This window comes from Leucopleurus acutus (genome assembly GCF_964270905.1).
Source record: "Leucopleurus acutus genome assembly, chromosome: 8".
Taxonomy (NCBI): domain Eukaryota; kingdom Metazoa; phylum Chordata; class Mammalia; order Artiodactyla; family Delphinidae; genus Leucopleurus; species Leucopleurus acutus.
The window spans coordinates 33,471,721-33,495,509 of NC_139151.1; the positions used below are offsets into that span (position 1 = coordinate 33,471,721).

The 23,789-nt window shown below is 37.2% G+C and overlaps 1 protein-coding gene across 2 annotated transcripts in view; it reads right to left on the minus strand.

The window, feature by feature from the left end:
- Nucleotides 1-23,789, minus strand: part of ARHGAP42 (Rho GTPase activating protein 42) — a 282,644-nt gene that overhangs the window by 127,286 nt on the left and 131,569 nt on the right. For both annotated transcript variants that reach the window (XM_082845548.1, XM_082845547.1), the window contains exon 4: nt 604-675. In XM_082845548.1, coding sequence (XP_082701674.1) covers nt 604-675 — 72 coding nt within the window. The remainder of the gene's footprint in view (nt 1-603; nt 676-23,789) is intronic.

Genomic DNA, 23,789 nt, shown 5'->3' on the forward strand with positions numbered 1-23,789 from the left:
CCTTACATGATGTTGAGAAGGTAGTTAAACATGGATCTAAGAAAGAGGATGCAAGTAAATTTCAGAAATTATTAGGCTCAGGGAAATTTTAATTGATCCATAACCAATTAAACATTAATGCAAAGGCCTGAAAAAGATGTCTAAAGTTTTCCACAAATACTTTATATTATATTCTTAATATTTATATTCCTAATATTTTTATTAAGAATAAAAAATACAAAAAATAATAAAAGGTCTTTTATAATTACTACCTTAATTTTCAATGTACATACCTCATGCCTAATTTTATTTTATATAGATGTTAGGAAAATTCCTCATATTTTTACCATAATTTCACCGTCTTTAAAACAGTTAATTTCCTACCATTGTTGGGATGGGAGGAACCCACTTATGCTGACTTTTTCTCTATTCAGTAGAAGAATAATATCTTTTCTGTGTTTAAAAGAATTCCAGTCTTTGTAATAGGCTCTGTGCAAAATTTTAAATGACGTATGGAAGTTTTAAAAGGTCATTCTACTTTCAAAAATGTTAACGTCTGAAATTACGTCTGTCATCTTTAATTATCAGGAGAATATCCAAAGAATAATAAAATGCAACACTTACTTTTGCTGCACCTATTTGTTCTTTGCGAAATTTCTCAAGTGGCGCAATTAATACATCATTAGCGTTTTGAATCTGAAATCAAAAATGCAAATACATTAAATCCTGTACAATTCATGCAAACAATATTGAAATAAAGATGGCTCCTTTATTCCACTTATTTAAATAAACAGCTTTTCTTCTCCTTTGCTTCTATAATGAAATAAAAATACCTCACGTTATAGTCTTTTTCTAGTTTATAATTGTTTTCACAAATTATTTCACTTCATCCTAACAATAATGTGAAAGCACGTACTCATGATGAGATCTTAAATATTTAAATTTCATATTCTAAAATTTAACTAAAATAGCACACCAGATACTAAATTTTAAAATACCTTTAATTATACTGGTTTAATGTAGTCAGTTCAAGCATCATTTTAAAACTGAGCCATAGGGCTTCCTTGGTGGCGCAGTGGCTGAGAGTCCACCTGCCGATGCAGGGGACACGGGTTCATGCCCCGGTCCGGGAAGATCCTACATGCCACGGAGCGGCTGGGCCTGTGAGCCATGACCACTGAGCCTGCGCGTCCGGAGCCTGTGCTCCGCAACGGGAGAGGCCACAACAGTGAGAGGCCCGCGTACAGCAAAACAAACAAAAAAAACTGAGCCATATAAAAGCTCTTCCATCTTGCCACTAGAATGTTATAATTCTACAGCTGCAAAATAAAATAAGGCTTATTTTTTCCCTGTTTAATTATATTCCTTACACTTGGGATTTGCCTGAATGTTCTCATTTCACACGGTTCGCATGTCATTTCAATGAACAGTATTTTAGCCCAAAACTCCAAATTGGATTTTATTTAAATTGTAAAACAGATAAATCTTTAAATTGATTTGCAAAAATATGGTGAGGGGGTTCAAGGTGGGGCGGGGGTAGTGACTGGATACGACGAGACAGACATTTCTAAGGATAGCAATATGCTGGAAGGAAGTCTTAACTTTTAAAATATCCCTTTAGAAAGCATTAAAATTAAACATAGGATCTTAAATGTTCTCACCCCAAAAAGAAATGATAACAATGTGACAAGATTGAGATATTAGCTAATGCCATCGGTGGTAATCATTTTACAATACATAAATGTATCAAATCAACATGTTGTACACTTTAAACTTATACAATGTTATGTGTCAATTATATCTTAATAAAGCTGAGGGGGAAAAGGTAGGCCCAGTTAACAAGATTATCATTCATTCTACCACTGTGATAATAACATGACTTATTACATAATTAGCAAATGTTAAGATGAAAGAAAAACCTATTTTTCAAATAGGTCTCTATTTAAAAATAGGTTAAAGAGTATATAGGAGTTCCTTATATTCTTCTTATAATTTTTCTGTAAGTTTAAAATTTTATCAAAATGTTAAAATTTCAATAAAAGGGTTTTACTTTCACTTATTTTCACTAAACTGGTTATTCTCTAGTCAAATTATGGAATTTATTTCTTAAATTCCATAATCTAAACACACAAAGATAGTATACACAAAAATAAAAACTAAAGTAGTAATGTCTTCCATGATTCTGTCATTCTCCAATTTGCAGAAAAATGAGATGACCTCTTGAAAAGAGGACCTAAAATCCTCCATTGTGAAAACATACAAAGTAGATCAATAGTCAAAATCCTTCCCAAGACACTGAGGGCAACTGTAGATACCTCTGACATCCATTACCTACTTCCCATTTGTGAGCTCAAGACAGGCATCCCTCCAGATACACTGTGCATGCATTGCATCCTACTACAGAGAGATGATTGGAAACAGTAGCAAAGTAGTTCACTTTAAATTCTCACTCTCTAAATCCTCTTTGCCCTCATGAAACTCCAAATACATTTAAACACACACATATATATATTTCTCCAGATTTTACAGAGGTAATAAATAGCTGATTCTGTCTTTAAAGTTTGCATAAGGGGAAAGACAATGTCATGGACACTTTAGTGTACTTTGGAAAAATAGCAACAATAAAGGCTAACAGTCACTGAATGTTTACTTTATGATGGAAACCAGCATGATCTAATGCATTTAAAGTTAATGAACTTAAACAGGGAGGTATGTCTCAAGTGGAGAAAACTCCAACAATGAGGGTGAATAACAAGATATGCAGCACAGCACTTAAGTATTTAAAATCAAGAATGCCTGAGTTTAAACCCAGTTCTATTGCTTATGAGCTGCTATTTAACCATTCTGAGCATCAACTGCATCACCTATCCAACAGCTTGGTTCTAAGAATGAAGATAATAAATGTAAAACACTTAGCTCAGTGCCTTACATCTAGTTAAGTATTAAAAGTTTAAGGCTTTTAATATGTCCAAATAAACACAAATAATGTATCTCATTCTGTAATTATATACCTGATACACTTCTTTATCTTAATCTTCTGTGCTACCCTTTTGGTTGAAGTGCATCTATGTGCACAAAATGAGAAGGTATTTTCCCATGAAAGTCACAAAAGGCAGATGGCCTAGACTCTCCTACATTCAATCACTAAGTATTTATATACGTGCCAAGCACATTGCTGAGCTGTGTGGGGAAGGGAAAAAAATTAAGAAATGGGCTAAACCTTCCAGAAAGTTGATGTCTACTTGTGAAGAGGGAAAAAATTATTCATCCAACAAGTATTTAATGCTCATAAAGCCCTGCTAAAATTTTCAGAAAAACTGAGACAAAACTGATTACATTGAGAATAGTTACATGATAAACTATGGAGAACTCCTCATAAATATGTCAGAATTTTGACAACAGGAAAGATCCATGAGAACTAAATAAGTCAAGGTAGTATTTGCATAGTGGATGTGAATTAGAAGCGGATATGAATTGGATACACCAAAGAGAAAAAATATACTAGGAACAGGAAACACCATGAAAAAGGCAAGGGGGGGTAAAACTAAGCATGGAATGTGAGAAGGGGGAATGCAGTGCAGGAAAAGAAACTATTTATTACACGCTCATTAAGAGTCCATCCCAATTGTGAGTGCACTGACCAAGTTACAGGCCTTCAGTTAACTTTTTAAAAATGGGAATGGCACAATGAATATAAAGTACGTTGAACAGTTTTGGCACATAGCAGGTTCCATATGTTATTAACTAATAACATTATCTAACTGGGGAAAAGCATGTACATTATTAGTAGGAAAGTTAACTGGAGTAAGTATGGAAAGGATACCCATAATCTAGGCAAAGTAACCTGAACATGGAATCACTGCTGGTTTCTAAAAAGAAGATTAATGTAAAAACTTGTTCTAGGAAGTAATATGTGGGATACTTTGAGAATAAAGATATAAAGACAAGATATGCAAGCTGAATGGCTGGGAGAAGAACACAAGTTTGAAGTGATAACTAGATCAGGTGGCTGCGGCGTTGACAGATGGGTAGCAGGGAACTGCAGAAGCAGGTGTTTAAAAAAAAAAAAAATTAAAAGAACCCAGAAGGAGAGGAATCAAAGGTGACGCTAAGTTTTCTGCCTCAGGCACTGGAACTTTGGCACCACATTAAGAACTAGGATAAATGAGGAAGGGAGTATGTTTGGTAGAGAAAGAATAAAGACAATGGATTTCACTTTGGACCTATTACATCTGATGCCATGGGAAGACTCAAAAGAAATATTGCAGCAGAGTATTCCACCTCAAAATAGCAGAACTAATCAATATGAATAAAATGGTTTTTTATTGGGTAGGGAAAAATTAGAAAAGAGAGTGGATGCAGGGACTTCCCTGGTGGTGCAGTTGTTAAGATCCACCTGCTAATGCAGGGGACGTGGGTTCAAGCCCTGGTCCGGGAAGATCCCACATGCTGCAGAGCAACTAAGCCCATGCGCCACAACTACTGAGCCTGTGCTCTAGAGCCTGTGAGTCACAACTCCTGAGCCCGCGTGCTGCAACTACTGAAGCCCACACGCCTAGAGCCTGTGCTCCACAACAAGAGAAGCCATCGCAATAAGCCCATGCACCAAAATGAAGAGTAGCCCCCACTCACCGCAACTAGAGAAAACCCATGCACAGCAATGAAGACCCAACACAACCCCCCCCCAAAAAAAGAGAGAGAGAGAGAATGCATGCAGATCTGTATACTAAGACACTGGCATTCACATTCATATCCAATAGTTTAAATCTCTGCCACAACTCTTATGTGGCTGTTATGTAAGTATGACCTGGGAATAAAACAAAACTTGAGGATATAAACTTGAACCAAATGTGATCATTAACAACCACGCAATGGGGCAAGTATTACTTCCCACCTCTATTTCTTCCATATTTCTTCATTTTTTTCTCTTGTTTTTGGACTTGCTCAATTTTTTTCTCTTTCTTCTCCCTACTCTTATTCTATTAATGTGAAATTGAAGGAATAAAACATAAATTCCAGAGGTACTAAACAGAAAAAAATGAAGGGGGAGAAAAACATCCAATGAAGTGATAGAGATAACAAGAGAGATGATTTGTTGAGTGTTTAATGTGTGCCAAGTACTATGCTAAGCCCTTCACAATATTGAGATTAAAGTTGATTTTATGTGAGTAATGAAGTTCAAAACCTAAAAATCATCTGGAATATATTAAGAATATGAGTGTTAAAGTTAGACCCAGATCCATTTTGAATCTCGGCACCTAAACTGCTAAGACTTGATGTCTTCATCCCTATACCTTTTAAGGTTTTTATAAAAATCAAAGGGAAATATATATGTATTTTTAAAATAACAAGCACAGATTTGGCATATGGCAGGCTTTCGATAAATGTTTGTTTCTTCACAGAATTCACAATGTCAACTACGTGTTCAGAACCTTCCTAAGCAGTCTGAGAATGTCCCAAGATGATTTAAAATGTAGTTATTCAAAAGGTAGAAATTGAAATCCAAATTAATTTAACAGAACAGAGACCCATTCAGAGTATCCATCTACAGTGGTAGATAACACAGGAACCTAAATTTTTCCATAAACCATAATAACATACGTGTGGTTTTACATCTGAAATATGATGCTTCTTTTGTATGCAGTCGATGGGCTGCTGTTCACATCATGTGAATCTAAATCCAAGAGATCAAAATGGAAATGCCAACACTCAAAGGGTACAAAGTGGATTTACAACCCGATCTGGCTGCTTCTGACCCTCATCTTTGTACACCCCCCAGGGAACACATGCCTTTCATCCTTACACACTGGTCAATCACCAGGATGAAATTCTTCAAATCTGAAGTAATCCAAGTGTGAAGTAAAGAAGGTATCTAAATTTTTGTTAGTTACTGTTACTACTGCATAATAAAGGAAAATAACATACAAAATGCTAGAAAACCATAACTAAAAATGTGACTCTGGGGTACAACTCTGGTGAGTTAACTTTCACAAGGTTTAAAAAAGAATCCAGAGAAATGCAGTTCTGGCTCACATGGAACTCTTTCTCCACAGATTTACGCAAGAGGCTTGATAAAACTCCTTCCAGAAGGTAATTGTGGGGGGTGAGAGGGGTGGGAATCAAGTCACAGAGTTCAGGAGATTCAGGCTCCCATAATATCTGTGGAACGTGTTACTTTGCATGACCTCACTAAGAGGCTTCAGGAAAAATACAAAAGCAATTTTAATGCTCTCACTAGATATTGATAATATAAATTCTTGAAAAATTTCAGTAATTAAGGCACAATTAACTATTATCTATTTTATAATTCTTTTTTTTAATAACTCCTTTAGGTTATTGGAGCACTTTTCTTTTTTAATTTAAATTCATTTATTTATTTTTGGCTGTGTTGGGTCTTCGTTTCTGTGCGAGGGCTTTCTCCAGTTGCGGCGAGTGGGGGCCACTCTTCATTGTGGTGCGCGGGCCTCTCACTGTCGTGGCCCCCTAGTTGTGGAGCACAGGCTCCAGACGCACACGCTCAGTAGCTGTGGCTCACGGGCCTAGTTGCTCCGCGGCATGTGGGATCCTCCCAGACCAGGGCTCGAACCCATGTCCCCTCCATTGGCAGGCAGATTCTCAACCACTGCGCCACCAGGGAAGCCCCTATTTTATAATTCTTAATCATTACCTAAACCTTGGGTTTAGACAACTTATTTTTATAGATATTGGTCCATTTTTAAATTCAAAAATAATCACCAGCTATTTCACTTATTTTTCGCAGCAGAGAAGCAAATCTGATATTGGGTAAAACTTTACAATACTGCATTTACTGGGTAGACACACTTTAACTGTGGGTGTGTTACATTAAACCTGGCAGTTAAGCTTGCTGTCGCTTTTCTTTTGCTATTTCAAGCGGTTCTAATAAACAGCCACAAGGGAGTGCTCATAAATCGCTCAAAAGTAATGGCTAGAAATGTTTTTATGTGGTTAGAAGAATGATTATCCAAACATGTTTGGGTTTTTTTTTTTCTCCAAGTACACATGAATTATTATTTTCTATAGACCGTGAATTTTCAAGTGTTGTCCTATAGGAATTTTCAATGCTTGCTTTTCACTGCTGAGAACCTTACCATAACTTGTTTGTCCAAGGAAGTGAGTAGTGATAGAATAAAACAAATCTGAAAAGTAATTCTTCTTACACTTTTACTTTCTCTCCCCCCTCCACGTTTTGGTTAAGCTTGAGTGTTGTTGGTACCAGTCACAGATCATCACAAATCAATGATTATAGTATCTCACCAGGATGTAAGATTACAATTCCGTACCTCAAACTATCAAAGCTCTGAAAGACTCCAGGTTTTGAAGAGAAGATTTAATGATTTTCTGCAGTGCTATCAAAAGCAACTGTTTGAGAAGGCTACAACAGAACAAGTTATTTACAGAAATAAAACATGGATGATGTAGCTCACTGCAAAAACAATTTCCTGTTGAGATGCCTATTATAGCCAATCCACGTAGAGGGGAAAGATCACAAAGGTATGTAATAATGAGTAGAGTGAACACAATCAATGTGGAAGACACCTATAAATAGTCTCTGAGGTAAGACTGGATCATTTTCCCATTGGTATTTGCAACTGGAAAATCAGATCAGAATCCTAATTTGTGATTACAGGCAAGTATCTCTCCTCTGCCTGTTCCAACCCCCATCCTATTGCCCCCTCCTTTTAGATGAAGTTCCGGCAAGTGGTCTAGGGACAGCCCGAGGCTCATGCTGAGACCGGTCAAGTTAACTCTCCACTACCTCACAAGAGTCAGTCCTCTAAGTCAGCAAACTCACAGCTCTTCTAAACTATAACTCAAAACCCAAATCTCACAGGAAGTGTGAAGGATAGACATATGAACAAGACTTTCACATAATAAGTACTATGACGTTAAAACTAAATGCATTTTACTTTATATTCTTTAATGTGAGCAGCAAAGTACTCTGAAAAACCATGTCTTCATCTTTAAAACAAAATGTAAGGTTATCTGGGTACCACAGTAATCCATTTAATTCCTCCTTGAACGTCACTTATTACTTCAATATTGGATGTTTTGATTCTATTAAGTCGGTGTTCCATTATGAATCCTCCTTCAATGGACCTCATCTATTTAGATCCAACTCACTTATATTTAATATTAGTTTCATCTTTACTTTTACCAGTAATAATACTTTCCTTATAGGAATATACTTAGGAAAAGAAATTTAAGTTTTTGGAGAATGGTGCTATATGAATCCCATCTTTTATTTCAGAAAATAAGTAGAAGTACACTCTCCAGGAGAGTGCATGGATTTGTATTTAATTCTTGAATATTCCCATGAAAACTGTGCAATCTCAGTCAATTTACTCAAACTCTCCGTGTCTGTTTCCCTTTCTACAGAATAAAGATGATAACATGCCTTTATCTCATAGGCTGTTTACAAAGATTTTTACATTTTATGTATAATGATCGTAAGAGCTTATTAATACAAAGTTGTACTTGCTTCCTGCTAAATTCATTCTTTTTGAGTAGGTCGATTGCAATGAAATATCACTTTTTAAAATGACTTAGGATGTTGCTACTGGAGTTTTATATAAAAGAGTGAAATCGCACCAGCACATACTGGATGTCAAGACTTCTTAAATGGAACACACTGGTTCCTAGGCCAAATAGCAAGCAGTCCTCTCTGCTTCCAGAACTTACGACTGTCCCGAATATAACTCAAAGTAAAGTTAACTCTTTTTTAATAAAACCATCTATACTTATAAGATGAGGGAGCAGAAGAGCATTCATCCAAGAAGAAACTGACCATTTTCATAGAATCTAGCTGAGAAAGGAGGGGAGAGAGGAGGGGTAAATTGCAAAATTTCATACAACCCACTGTGATCTGATAATGTCATTAACTCTAGGTTGTACCAAATGAAATTCTCTGAATACTGAGTTATTTGGGCTAGAAAGGTAAGTTATTTTTCTTAGATTTTTTTTGTCACTCTTAAACTACTTTTGCTTTATCTCTTCTTACCCAGAAATCACTAATGGGAGGTTAAACTAAGAATACTTTTACAGCATTCAAGCGTTGTGGAAAACATTTGTAAACAGCAGATCTAACCATAACATACTGCCTCCTCACAAACTTGTGTCTACTTATTGCCATCCTGATTACTACATTTATAACTATAATAACGGAGGCTTTAAAAAAAAACAGCAAAAGAGAAGATCAAACTATATTTCAGCTGTAAATAACAAGAGATGTGAAGAGTCAAATTAAAACAGACATCTTAAAAACCAGTTAAGGGCGTCCCTGGTGGCAGTGGTTGAGGGTCCGCCTGCCGATGCAGGGGACACGGGTTCGTGCCCCGGTCCGGGAAGATCCCACATGCCGCGGAGCGGCTGGGCCCGTGAGCCATGGCCATTGAGCCTGCGTGTCCGGAGCCTGTGCTCCGCAAGGGCAGAAGCCACAACAGCGAGAGGCCCGCATACCGCAAAAAAAAAAAAAAAAAACAGTTAAAACAGTTACTCCAAACATCCTGCACATACCTTCATTGTAACAAATACTTTTCTTTTGATTTTGACCAAAAAGTATGCATTTAGGAAAACACTTTTATAGACTATATGGCTGCATTACCTCAAAGGTCATACAAGGAAAATGTTGAGGTTAAATCTACCTTTGAGAACACAGGCTCCAAATAATATAAGAAATGCTGCAACCTCAGCTGTTTCAACGTGTTATATAACTGCTCCTCCTTCTGACTAGGTAAAAACATCATGCAAAGAAACTGGTGAAGTTACTTCTGCCAGTCCTCTACCTTTGGACATTCTCAGGAAACCTCAGGATCTCCTGAACTTGCACACCTCTGGTGGCATTGCTATTAGATTCCAGTGATGCCCTATGGTTGTTAACCCTATAGGAGATGGCCAAAGATTTTCCTGTAACATAGCTGTCCCATGTATATCAGTGTCCTTGTGCTGATGGGAATATAGCTCCTCCCCTCTCCCCCACTTTAAAAATCAGAAACCCTGTATAACCTGAGCTGAGACAACTATAGCCACAGTGAAGATTTTTTTCTTCCAGGTTTATCCCCGAGCTTAGAGGGGTCAAAGTGGCTTTATGTGTGAGGGTAGGAGGAGGGAGCTTCAACAAATTGATAATTTATGTAATCAGTGTTTATCACCTCCTCCTCTTTTAATACTGCTTCTTCTTGCTAATCTTCCTCTACCCTTCTCAGGATTCACTACTAAAAATATCCTTGGAGAGAGAAATTAGAATCATGCATCTTTTGAAAATTCTTCATTTGTGAATTTAAGCAAACTTCTAAGAGTCTTTGCAAGTTTATAAAAGAAATGAAAATTCATTAAATGAATTCACAGTCACAGTTAATTTACAGCAATTACGTTTTAGTAGCTAGATGTTAATGTATTTTAATCATAATTGCTCAATATTTACGTAATAGCAGATTGCTAAAACCTTAAGGAAGATTTAAGATATCCCAGTGTATATGCAATTTCTTAAATTTCTTATTGCAGCTTTGCAATAACAGGAGGGCTGGAAGACAAAGGAGGAGGGGGGTGAGGAGAGAAGGGAGGAAGGAGTTTTACACAGGATAAAGATGCATACAAACAAAGCCGAGACTGACCTAAACAAAACAAGGAGTGATTGAGAAAGATTAGAACTTTGGGCTGCGGGCCAGTGCTGTGCTGGAGCGAGCGCACGGGGCAGGCTCACAGTGGCTCCCAGGATCCATTACGTGGCATCTCTTCCCAACCTGCATTCAGCAACTTGGGCCGAAATCATCTGAGGTGAAGATTTCTACACCATGGAAATCAGCAAGCATTACAAATCAGGGTTTTTTATACACATGTACACACACCCCTACCTGAGTGCTGGCAGTTAACTTTTTCCCAGCACATCACAGCTTAGAGCTAAACATGTAGTTTGAAGGCACCAATACTGAACCATAAACAATGGCAAAGAGTGCTAACTATACAAGATTCCTTTTATCTAGTTATTAAAGCATCTCTTTAAAACATGTATATGTGGACTTATAAGATTTCCAATTTAGTATGTCTTTCTCAATACCTAAAAGACTGAACTCATTTGTACTTCTTTACACTTAAACTTACTTTTACACAAAGCAAGGCTTTTGCATTTCCTGGCTTCCACAGCGACACCTTGAACAAACTTCTACTATAGCAATGATGACAAATAGCTTACACTTCCCAAGTTTCTCTGAGTGACAGCAGGTTTCTGTAGTGCTGGCTTGAGAAGATTCTGAAGCTGAACCTGGGCACTGAAGGATGATCAAAAAATGCTGGCTATAAACATCTCCTGCTAACAAGAGTGGCAGTACTCATGCTGCAGGTTATTTATATATCTATCTTTCCAGCCCTGTAAAGGTAGAGATAATGTCTTATTGATTTTTTAATAGTCATTGCCCAGCAAAGTGCTTTGACATAGTGGAAACTCAACATACTACTCCTAAATTGATGAATAAACTTATTTCTGGTAACGTAACTGGTACCTGCAATGAGCTGCTGTAACAAATACTGTTCCTCATAATATTACTAAGGATGATAACCTACCTATAGGAAAATAAATGTTTTTGAAAATAAGAAAAGTATTTCTATAAAATGTATTCTGATATATGCTGTGTAATATAGGTAGTAATCTATAACTATATGGGTAGCAATCTGAAGCTAAGCTCATCACTATTATCTTTAGAAAAAAATTCAGTCACGGGGCTTCCCTGGTGGCGCAGTGGTTGAGAGTCCGCCTGCCGATGCAGGGGACACGGGTTCGTGCCCCGGTCCGGGAAGATCCCACATGCCGCAAAGCGTATAGGCCTGTGAGCCATGGCCACTAGGACTGCGCGTCCGGAGCCTGTGCTCCGCAACGGGAGAGGCCACAACAGTGAGAGGCCCACGTAATGCAAAAACAAAAAAACAAAACAAAACAAAAAAATTCAGTCACGGAAAAACAAATAACTATTAACTTAGAATGACTTCTTATATTCACACAAGGTTCTTTACTTATAAATTAGTTTTGCAAAGAAAAAAAAATGCAACACTGTACTTCAAATCGAAACACCACAGAGGGCAGATTAGTATCATACAAACTGCCATAGTGGGCTAAAACGGAAAGCGCAGTAACTCCTCAAAAATAAGAGATGCAAATCACCTTCCAAATTCTTCCTACTCCTCCTTCCTTAAGGCTGGTTACACTGTTGTGATGAACTGAAAACTTGAGAAAGAAAACCATATGGCTCTGTTAGGTTTTAGCTGGAAACCAGGACAGGGGTTTGAGCGGGGGAGTATGTTACAGAACACAGGTTGAAAGCATAGAGGAGAAAAGCAAACTGGTCACTCCCATCAGGTAAATGCGGAAATGGATTCTAGAGCACACACATAACAGTAATTCGTGAACACTTACCATGGGCCAAGGGAGTTCTCCTTCAGTCCTCCCAACAGCTCCATAAAAAAGTAAATACTATTATTATTATTCCCATTTCATAGTGAAGGAAACTGAGACCCAAAGAGGATAAGTAACTCGCCCAAGGTCACAAATGGCTGGTAGGTGGCAAGGCCACACCATGAACCCAAGCAGTCTGACTCTAGAGTTGGTATTTCTAACGACTCTACTATATATACCACATTATACATTCTCAGACAATAAGAATACACTGCAGGACCAAAATTAAGTCTTGCCCCCAAATAAAGTTACATGAAATATGAGTAAGGCTGTCATTAAAGAAAGGAAAAAACAAACAAAAAAGAGCTATAGCGTTAGAGCAATGAGATAATTATTTTCCTATTTTCTAATTTCTAAACTCTGAAATGTAGATATATTATTTTCACTATTACAAATATTTTTTGGAAAACGATAAACACATTTTATTGCATCCCCAAACAGTTTCAGTATTGTGCTGATGTCATATTTATGTGTGTGATAAAAGGTCAAGCTAAGTTCAATAATAATGATTTTCCTGGCTCATGAAATGCTAAGTTGTAATAATGTAACACTGAGGTAAGAATCAGCATAGACGGAGGGAAGATTAGGAAGAGATTTCTGCAATTATTAACTTAAAATAGGAGCATTTCCCCCACAGAATTCTATCCAACTAAAGTTTGGGAAATGAGAAAAAAGGGGTATTCTTTCAGAAACATAACCATAATAGGACTGCCTTTTCCTAGCTCACTTTCCCTGGTACAACACTTACTTGGGAGGTTTATGTCACATACTATCTTGATATAAATAAACACAGGAAATACTGTAATTGGGACTTGAAGAGTTAAGAAAAAACAGCACCAGAAACTAATACACACACAGTATATCTTTCCTATAAACTACCCCTGTAGCAACTGCTTGAATGTGACTATTTTAAGGATCTCTGGGGGCTGGGGGAAGAGAAAATAATCTTCTGAAATAAATAATTCCTTAATTGAAAAAAACAACAAATTGAATCACAGTGCTGTTAAAAATAAAACCAGAAAAAATTGATTAAAAGAGAAAACTTCAGAGCTTTAATACAGAATTACAGAAGTCCATGAGTACCCAAAAGTTATCTAAGTCCTACAATTTAGCAAACAAGAGATATGATTTATTTTGCAAACATTTTCTTTTAAACTTTCCCAGGCATTTGAGCACAGGCTCTTAGTCATAGCTAAGAATTACTTCCCAAATAAGTTCCATATGTTATAACTCTCCTTCCTGGTCTTTTCCAAAGCCAGATCTGGTCATAAACTATGAGCTAGTTTACCACACTGTACAGCTGTCAAAAACTTTTCTTACCCAATGAAGTAAAGAACCTCATTCAGCCCTTTCTGTGAGGTCTTATATCATGTGAAATACGAGGGCTATGTCAATAGTAGAGAAATTCCCTTTACAACACACGGCAAATATAAAAAAAAAAATACACTTTTCCTTATCTGTGAAAAGTATGTCCCAATAGAATACACCGTCATTTAATAAATCATTAACATCTGACCTCTCCGGGGCTTACCCTCAGGCTATGGCTTGAATTACATTCGGTTCATAGAACTGGGTAAAAGGATGTTTAAGATTCTTTTCCAGAAAATAAAGCTTGAAACTACTTTCCTTCCTGACAGCAGCAGACAGCCTGAGACCTTCAGACTCTAGAGCATTTAAGATGACACGCAGAACCTGATACAATGCAAAGCAGTAATGCTATGTTATGAGACACCTGAAAAGGTATGGGAAAAAATCTCTTGCTTTTCTCTTTTTCTGCTTCCTTTTAAAAAATTAAGAGATACTATACTTAGTGGAGAACAAAAGTTTGCACCTCAGATGCCCAGTTTACACAAACAAGAAGACTGATGCTGCTGGTAAAACCCTACTTCTTATCTCAACATTACCCAGATTCCCAAACAGAAGCCCGATAGGACAATCCCCGTCACTTTGACTGCTGACAATAACATACTGTTTGTAAATTTCTGCTTCTAGTAATTACTAACATATTCTAGTATACGACCAGAGTTAAGGCATATTTTAATTAATCTAAAAATTAATGAATCTGAAAATGTTGGATGAGAAAATGCACTGTCAAATAATTCAGGAATTCTAATAAAGCTGGACTGTATATTACAACTATCAAAAGAAAAATAGCTTTGCATATACCAACGTAAAGACACCAAGCTAATGAAATCAGTACCCGAAAGCTTCCACCCCATCCCTACTAAGCATATCGTCATGAGATCATCTAGGTGTATCTTTAGGTCATCTTCAATGGCCTTTTGACCTCATCAGCTTTCAAGAATTCCCTTGCAGAGTAAAAGAAGCAAAGACAGACTCAACTAACTTACCTTTATCTTACATTTCAAGATAAGAGAAAACTCTACATCCTATCCATGGGTGACCTAACGTAGTTTCATGCCTCAAATATTACAAGAAGAGATGGCTTATACATCTTGTCTCCAGCCCAGACATTTCTGCTAAGCTCCCTATCTGTAAACCAAGTGTCTGTCCCATTCCCACAGGCACCTCAAAAACACACCCCCAACACAGGGCCCAACCTTCTCTACTCTCTCGATTTGTCTCCTCTCAGTGAATGGCACCAAATTCAGCCAGCTGCCCCATCATCCTAGCCTGCAGCCTCTTCACCTTCCACATCCAATCCATGGTCTCCCCATGGCCTCAGTACACATCCCACCACCTCTTCCCAAGATTACAGCAATATCCACCTTACACATCTCTCAGCACCCAGTATCGAAATCCACTCATTTTTAATTTTCCACACAGCTGCCAGAATAGTCTCTATAAATTAAAAAAGAGTATGTCAATCCCCAACTTTTATCATCTCTCCACAACCTTCAATATAAAAGACCTTTCTTTAGCCCACTATCCCAAGATCCTTAATGAAGGGGCCTCTCCCAAGCTCCTGATAACCTTTTCTGTGGCCACTCCCCCATGGGAAGTCTTCTCTTTCCCACACAGCATGACTTATAAGCCCTCGATCACACTGTGACCTTTTCGAAAGTTATCTTTCCCTAGTTCACTTGTTCCATTCACTATCTAAATGTCTCTTAGGTATACTTTAAACCTCAGCCCAAGTGTCACATCCTTGGTAAGCTTTCACTAATATTCCAAGTGTAAGGTGTTTTGTTTTGTTTTTTATTGAAGTACAGTTGATTTACAATGTTGTATAAGTTTCAGGTATATAGCACAGTGATTCAATTATACACACACACACACACACACACATATATATTCTTTTTCAGATTCTTTTCCCTCTAAGTAATTACAAAATACTGAGCATAGTTCCCAGTGCTATATAGTAGGTCCTTGTTGGTTATCTATTTTATATATAGGAGCGTGTATATGTTAATCCCAAGCTCCTAATTTATTCCCTACCTTCCCCTTTGGTAACCATAAGTTTGTTTTCTATGTCTGTGGGTCTATTTCTGTTTTGTAAATAAGTTCATTTGTATCATTTTTTTAGATTCCACATACAAGCGATATCATATGACATTTGTCTTTCTCTGCCTGGCTTACTTAACTTAGTATGATCATCTCTAGGTCCAACCATGTTGCTGCAAATGGCATTCTTTCATTCTTTTTTACGGCTGAGTATTATTCCATTGTATATTTTAAGGGCCTTCTTCAAACTCCCACAGGACTGGGATCATACCACTATCTCAGCGGACCACCTAACACTTCAGGCCACCCTGTGCCAGTCTGTCTTCCCAACCAAATTATGAGTATTTCTGAGGAAATGCCTATGCCTCCCACTTTCACTTGTGTATCCTCGAGATCCTAGAGTAGTATCTGACGCATACTGTTACTGGCCAAAAAACATTTCTTGGTACAAGCCCACTGGGGTGGGGAAGCAGGTGGGGAAAGGAGCTAGAAATTAGAGAACAGAAAACGCCAAGATCAAACTGAAGTAAGATGAACAATGCTGGACTTTGCATTCATGCAAACTAAATGTCATTTTCCTATTCATATACTAGGTTCGGTCTCAAATAATAGTCCATTCATTCATAGACTAGTTGAGTGTGAAGTGTTCTGAAACCACTGAAGAAGGGGAAAATGGAAGTATATGGATATCAATATTAAGGACCCCCCACCTTTGTCTCTTTGGGGACAAACGAGGATTTTAACAGATAATGAAGGTAGCCTACCTTCTACTTGGGCATGCCAGATTATAGATATTTTCACTATATATGCAATCAAAGGCTAATCACATCAGTAAATTTTCATTTCTACCTTTAAAAGGTGAATGGATAAGATTAACTTCTGTAACTTATTCTGATTCTTTACTTACTCTAGTTACCATTTTGGAAATAAATCTTGAATAACTGCTGGGGATAGGGGAGGGAGAACAGGCAAGCTGAATGCTATTTGGCAAACCAAGCTATCCCTAGATGTTTCTTAGGGATGAATAAGCAATGCCTGCTGTCTTATCACTGGAAGATGCCTTGCTACCCTGTGCCAAAACTTCAATTAGGCTTATCAACACCCTTGAAAGAATGAGGAATGAAAAACAGAGCTTCTTGCAGCCTTTGAGCTTACCAGCCAGGGAGCACACTATATCAGTAAGGTACTAAATTACATTACTGTGTTACAGTTAGAGCACTTAGGCCAAAAGGCAAAAATAAGGGCAAGCTAAGTCAAATTGTGAAGTGGATAAAATTTGTTTTCAGAAACTTCTACCTCTTCAGTTGCCACTACAGAGGCTTTATTTGGCCTTTATTCCAGTGTGTTTATTCAGGTCACACACCACCACCCCCTTTCTCTCCCACTTGAGCCCCTCACCGAAGACTATACTCCCAGGGAACCTGATAAATATTTCCAACCATTACCACACTCATTGGCCCATCAACAAAGTCTCATTACTTCTATGGCTTCTTTCATTAAGACCTTTCTCCATGCTTCCTAACAACAAGTAAATCTTACTCACTGAGAAGTGCTAATCTTCTTCTTGTACTCTGAAAGCTATATGCCCTTGGGAAATGTAAGACAGCATGACAATCCAATGGTGGGGATTTCAATGCCATGGATGGTCCATTGAGAATTGGGCCGATGAAAAAATAGTTGCCTTCTATATCTACAAGTGTGGCAAAACATGAATAGGTTGTGTCCAAAATAATGACAACTTTATTGCAGACTAGGCTAATTTCCAGATAACCTGGTAATAATGCTTCCCTTCTTGGTTTACATATATAGATGATAGTGAATATAGGATTAACAGGTACATACCCAATGAAGCTTATTGTCCAACCAGAAGCAACGTATAAACTATTCTTCATAACTTTTCAGGTGAGAATTTACAATTAATCACAAATGAATTGCTTGTAAACCAAACCTAGAAGTTTCTGATGATTTAGTTTAAAATACTTCAATCATTAGGCTGTAATTCATGACTTAATATCTGAACTCAAATGGTTTTCAAGTAAATATTTACTATGAAATACAAAGGCCCTGCTCTTATGATATTATTATATTATAATTCAGAATGACAGGCAAATAAACAAAATAATAATTAAGATAAAATCAGATAATGATAGAAGCCAGGAAGAAAACTTAAAAAGTTGATGTGACAGAAAATTATGGCACTGGAGATATGAATTTAAACTGAGTGGTAAGTAAGCAAAAGACTCAATGAAGAGGCACCTTGGGACTAAGGCATGAATTACAGTAACTACTCACCCCCTAACTTCTACTCAAAGATCTAGAAAAAGAGTTCCAGGCAGGGAGAACAGCAAGCACAAACATCCTAAAGCAGAAGTGTGCTTGATATGCTGATAGAAGGAGAAGACCAGCATGACTAAAGCATAGGAGAAGGCAACAGAGAATGGTCTGAGATTAAAGCAGAGTCCAGAACATGCAAGGCCATGAAAAACACAGTATGAAATTTTAATTTTATTCTATATTAGCTATCACAGAAATACAGAATGTGATAAAATGACAAGGGATGCAAATTATATTCTAAAGAGAATTCCCGTTTGTACTATTACATGCCATTACTATCGATGAAAGTATTGTACCTCTTGGGGTTTTTAAAACTACTGTCACTGCAAAGAAGACTGAAATCCACTGAGAGTTGACGGGAAGTTCTGCCCCTAAATTGAACTCAACTCCTGCACAAACCAAAATGCAACAACAACAAAAAAAAACTATGGAAAAACCCTTTGGTATTAACTGCCAAGAACTTCCCATCAAATAAACCCAAATACTCATAGCTTTTATCTATGACTACACAGACAAGGTTAAAGCAATTGCTTCCTAGCGTGAACGAAAGGGGATTTTTGTATCTGAATTAAACTGAGTGGTGACCTCCATTTATCACATTCAATGTTATTTAATTATAAAGTACATGTCTGTATACACAAAAGTGTATACGTCTTGATTTGTCAAGAGACTATATTTCATGGCACATCTACAAATTGAATCTGTTTTTCACATGTCAAGGTTAAAGTAGATTGAAAATAATCTAGAGCTAAGGGGCAGCACTGAGATAATCATACCTACTGTTGTCCCTTTTAGAAGGAGATTTAAGCCCTAAGAGGTTAAAACTGAACAAATATTTAATAGTATTGAATAGATCCAAGAATAACACAGTGCCTTTTTCCCATTGAACTCAAATGAACTCATGTCTGTCCTCACCCAGTGATCACTTATTAACATCTTAAATACAAATCTGGGGATAATTTTAAACTCTATTCTACATTATCAAGAAGCAATTAGGTACCTTATCGGAGATAGACAGCTTTACACAAAAATATTAGAATCCTAAAAGACAAATGCTTCAGCTACCCTGCTTTAAAATAATTCCCCTTCTTTTTTTAAAATTTTTTTATTAAACCATTCCAATTGGCAGCATATGATCGAGAGAGAGAGAAAAAGAAAGAGGGAGAGAGAGAGAGAGAAAGGTGATCCAGGTCATATTTTCTCTTCTTGACAAGTTCTAAACTCAACTTACTTAGTCAAAGAAGTTTTCAGAAATTTGCATTAAATATTAAATGTTTAGTATTATTATTAGCATTATAAAGATAGATAATTCCAATGTATATACTTTATTTATTGAATATCAAAGCCCCTCTATTAGTTGTGAAAAAAGTGGGAAGTCTTGAGCGGTCTCTTGAGCCACCCATGGGAAGAAATGCTCAAGAGGTAGATGAACATTTTTAAACCCGGTCTCCTCTTTGAAAATCCCTGCACTAGAAAGACACTGTTACTGACAGAAGTGTGACAGCGGCCTCCAATGAGCTGAGACAAAGAACAAAGGGACAACAGCTTTGTGACAGTTCTTTGCAAGGGCTGCATGTCCGTTTTCCAGGAAATGTAAGAAACATTTAACTATTTTAAGAGATTGTGGAGGGCATGTTTAACGCATGCATTCAATATGTGCTTTCAGAAGTTCTTTCCTCCTTTCTAACACTGTTACTTCATAACTTAACAATGTAAAATTTAAATTTACAAATTTAAAATTAGTTCATATTTTTTACTTCTGATTTAACTTATAGTCTACAAAGTAGAAACTAAGGCCTCTGGGCCACACAGCACATCTAAAAGGATGCTCTGGCATTGTATTGTCTTTATAGGTGAGGTCTGGAAAATCATTCTAACCCCTTAGTTTGCTCCTTAAGAATCACCAATTATTTGACATAAAACCGAACACATCGCCTAATTATCAGTTAGTCTTTATGGTAGTGGTTCACATGGTGTCAACTCCATCCTTGGGCAATGGTACTTCTGCTCTGTGCCATCTCAGGACCGTATTCCAAATACCCTCGAGTTACTCCTTTCTATTTTCTTTATAGTAGATCCTGTCAAGAGTATTTCTGGCTAGCCAAGGAGTGGAATAGTATGTTTACGCCAATTAACCAGGGAATGACAACTCCAAAACTGCTGTGTTCAGAGTTACTCATATTCATCTTTATTGACTACAGAGAAAGTTCAGGTTACTTTGATTTAAGATAAAGGATCCTTGTCTTCCCTTAACAATTTATCTGAATGACCATAAAATATCAATGAAGTAGATTTAGGATTTGCAGATACTGCTACATCTCAGGAACACAAGTGTTGTAAGTAATAATAATGGCTAGCCTAGAGTTGTCAGTCACTCTCGATTTCACTCCATAAGAACTGAGTTAGCACATACTACCTAGAGTTTACCACACCTTACTAGATACTAAGAGATGTGAGGTTACTATGCTACAGTTGTGTTCTATAGATGATATGCAGGATACATGCTAGAACATATAATACATGTAAGTAGTATATAATACATGTCCTAGACAAGGTTATAATTTCACTGAGACACTAGGAAAACCATGAGAGAGTGCTTCAAAACAGTGAATGTTGGTGCAAGACTAAATAATAAAAAAGAGATGGAGATCAGGATGGCTTCCAAGGAATTGAGCTGGGCCATTAATGAAAACCCTATATTTCTGTTCCTGTCAATGACTGATCACTCAACAGTTGATCCTCAGTGAAGACTGAAGAGTTGTGTATCCTATAAACAGTCTAAATGCATCTCTTTTTTTTTTCCCCTTATACTATCATGTTCTAAAACAGAATCATCAAACATCTTACAAAGATGCTAAAACACAGCAAGAGAAAACAATTTTAAAACAGAGTTCAAAATAAAGCAAAAGCGGGCTTCCCTGGTGGCACAGTGGTTGAGTCTGCCTGCTGATGCAGGGGACACGGGTTCGTGCCCTGGTCCGGGAAGATCCTACATGCCGCGGAGCGGCTGTGCCCGTGAGCCATGGCCGCTGAGCCTGCGCGTCCGGAGTCTGTGCTCTGCAACAGGAGAGGCCACAACAGTGAGAGGCCCATGTACCGCAAAAATAAATAAATAAATAAATAAAAATAAAATTAAAAAAAGCAAAAGGGGCTTCCCTGGTGGCGCAGTGGTTGAGAGTCCGCCTGCTGATGAAGGGCACGCGGGTTCGTGCCCCGGTCCGGGAAGATCCCACATGCTGCAGAGCGCCTGGGCCCGTGAGCCATGGCCGCTGAGCCTGCGCGTCCGGAGCCTGTGCTCCGCAACGGGAGAGGCCACAGCAGCGAGAGGCCCGCGTACCGCAAAAAAAAATAAAAAATAAAAAAAAATAAAGCAAAAGGAGAACAAGGATGGGAAGAGGAAATGGTGATATGAAACGAGTGAACAGAATGTGTGCCCGGGGTCCTGTAAGAGAACTCAAGAAGGCTTAAACGTTACAGCAGTACATAAGTAGAAGAGTATCAAAGCTCCATCCTTTGATTTTTTTTTTTTTTTTTTTTTTTTTTTTTTTGCGGTATGTGGGCCTCTCACTGTTGTGGCCTCTCCCGTTGCGGAACATAGGCTCCAGACGCGCAGGCTCAACGGCCATGGCTCACGGGCCTTAGCCGCTCCGCGGCATGTAGGATCTTCCCGGACCGGAGCACGAACCCGTGTCCCCTGCATCGGTAGGCGGACTCTCAACCACTGCGCCACCAGGGAAGCCCTATCCTTTGATTTTTATGTGCCATGAGCTAATGTTTACTGCTTACCACCTTTGTATTACCCAAATGATAACATGAAAATTATTAAATGTTCTTTCTGTTGAGCACTACTTCTTTAGTGTTTCTTTTTGTAAACTGATTGAGAGGCATGAAAAATATTCCTTGTTAGAATCATTAAGAGACATTCAACTCGGTGGATGAAAATTTGATGAGAAACAGGACGTCTACACACACAGTCTTCCCTCACAAAGAACTTACTAATTCCAAGGAGGGAATACAGTGAGAAACAGAGCAGATGCCATTTTGATCAAGAGATCAAAGTTTACAACAACAGTAAAGAGACAAAGTACCTTAATTCCTGCCAAAAATTCACAACTTGAATTTATTCATAAGGAAACACCAGACAAACCCAAATTGAGGGACATTCTACAAAGTAGCTAGCCTAAACTTTTCAAAAATGTCAATGTCATGAAAAACAAAAAAGACAGAGGAACCATTCCAGATGGTCATGTTCAAGGTCAAGAAAAAGTTTCTATAAAAAGCATTATTGTGACAGCAACATTTCAAAAAAGTCTACGGTAACAGTGTTCTATCAGTGTTAAATTTCCTGATTTGAATAATTATACTGTAGTGACATAAGTGAATGTCTCTGTCTTAGGAAATAAACACTTAAGTATTTACGGGTTTAAAAAAAAAAAGCATGGTGGTGGCAACTCACTCTCAAGAGAAAGAGTACTAAAGCAAATTTGGCAAAATGCTAGTAACTGGTGAATCTTGGTGACAGGTACATGGAGATTTTTGTGCTATTCTTGAAGATCATCTATAAAATTTAAATTATTTCAAAATAAAAAGTTAAAGATTTTTAATAGTTGAGAATGCAAATATGAGAAACATAAAATTTTGAACACTTTTCCCTTCCTCATAATATATTTCTATATTTCCAAAAACCAAAAATATTTTCCTACAACCAATCATTTAGTCATGATATATCTACCTCCACAGAATAGAAAATAGAAAGTAATCGGTAACATTCAAATCATACAAAAGGGACAGATTGAAAATAATAGTGAGGTGTTTTAAGTTACAGAAGATATATATTTAGTGGGATTTTTTTAATGTATGGCTATTTTGAGGTCTTTCATTTAGTTTAACTAAAAAAAACCTTATATATCTCAAATCAGGTTTATATTTAAAAGAGAATACTAATCACTCTACAACAAACAAAAAGAGCCTAAATACACAAAAAATTTTACAAAGTCACCATTCATGGCAAAATTTATCTATAATTTTAACTTATTAGGAAAGGCAGAGAGAACATTGAAACATAAATTCCTACTCATTTAAACTCGACATTTTCCAACTATACTTCACATTTCTTTAACTCAGAGTTCTCCTAACAACATAAATATTGTACAGTAAATTTCAGACCTAAACATTGACATTTAACTTAGCAAAAGGGCTGATTGTCCATGATGGAAAGTTTGCGTTCTGCCTTTAAAAGGTCTGCATAATGTAAAATTCTAACCTTCCCTCAGAAACCACTAACCAATCCACTGTTTTATACTGCCTATAAAATTCCATTAGTATAGGAAACTAAAAGTTGACCTGTGAACAATTTAGGAAAAAGATATGGACTATGAAATTAGAAGATTAAACTCTAATAACTGGCTGAATGATCTGGGCAAATCACTAGAACTTTCTGAGGCTCAGTTTCTTCATCTATTAAAGAATGAGATTTAAAACTAACTAATTTCTCATCAGTCATTTTCAAAGCTCTAGGGATTTGTCACTCTTTCTTAAATATGCTCTTATCTGCTATTTTTGTCTTGGTTTTGATGAATGACCCAAAATCTCACAGAAAGAATTCCTC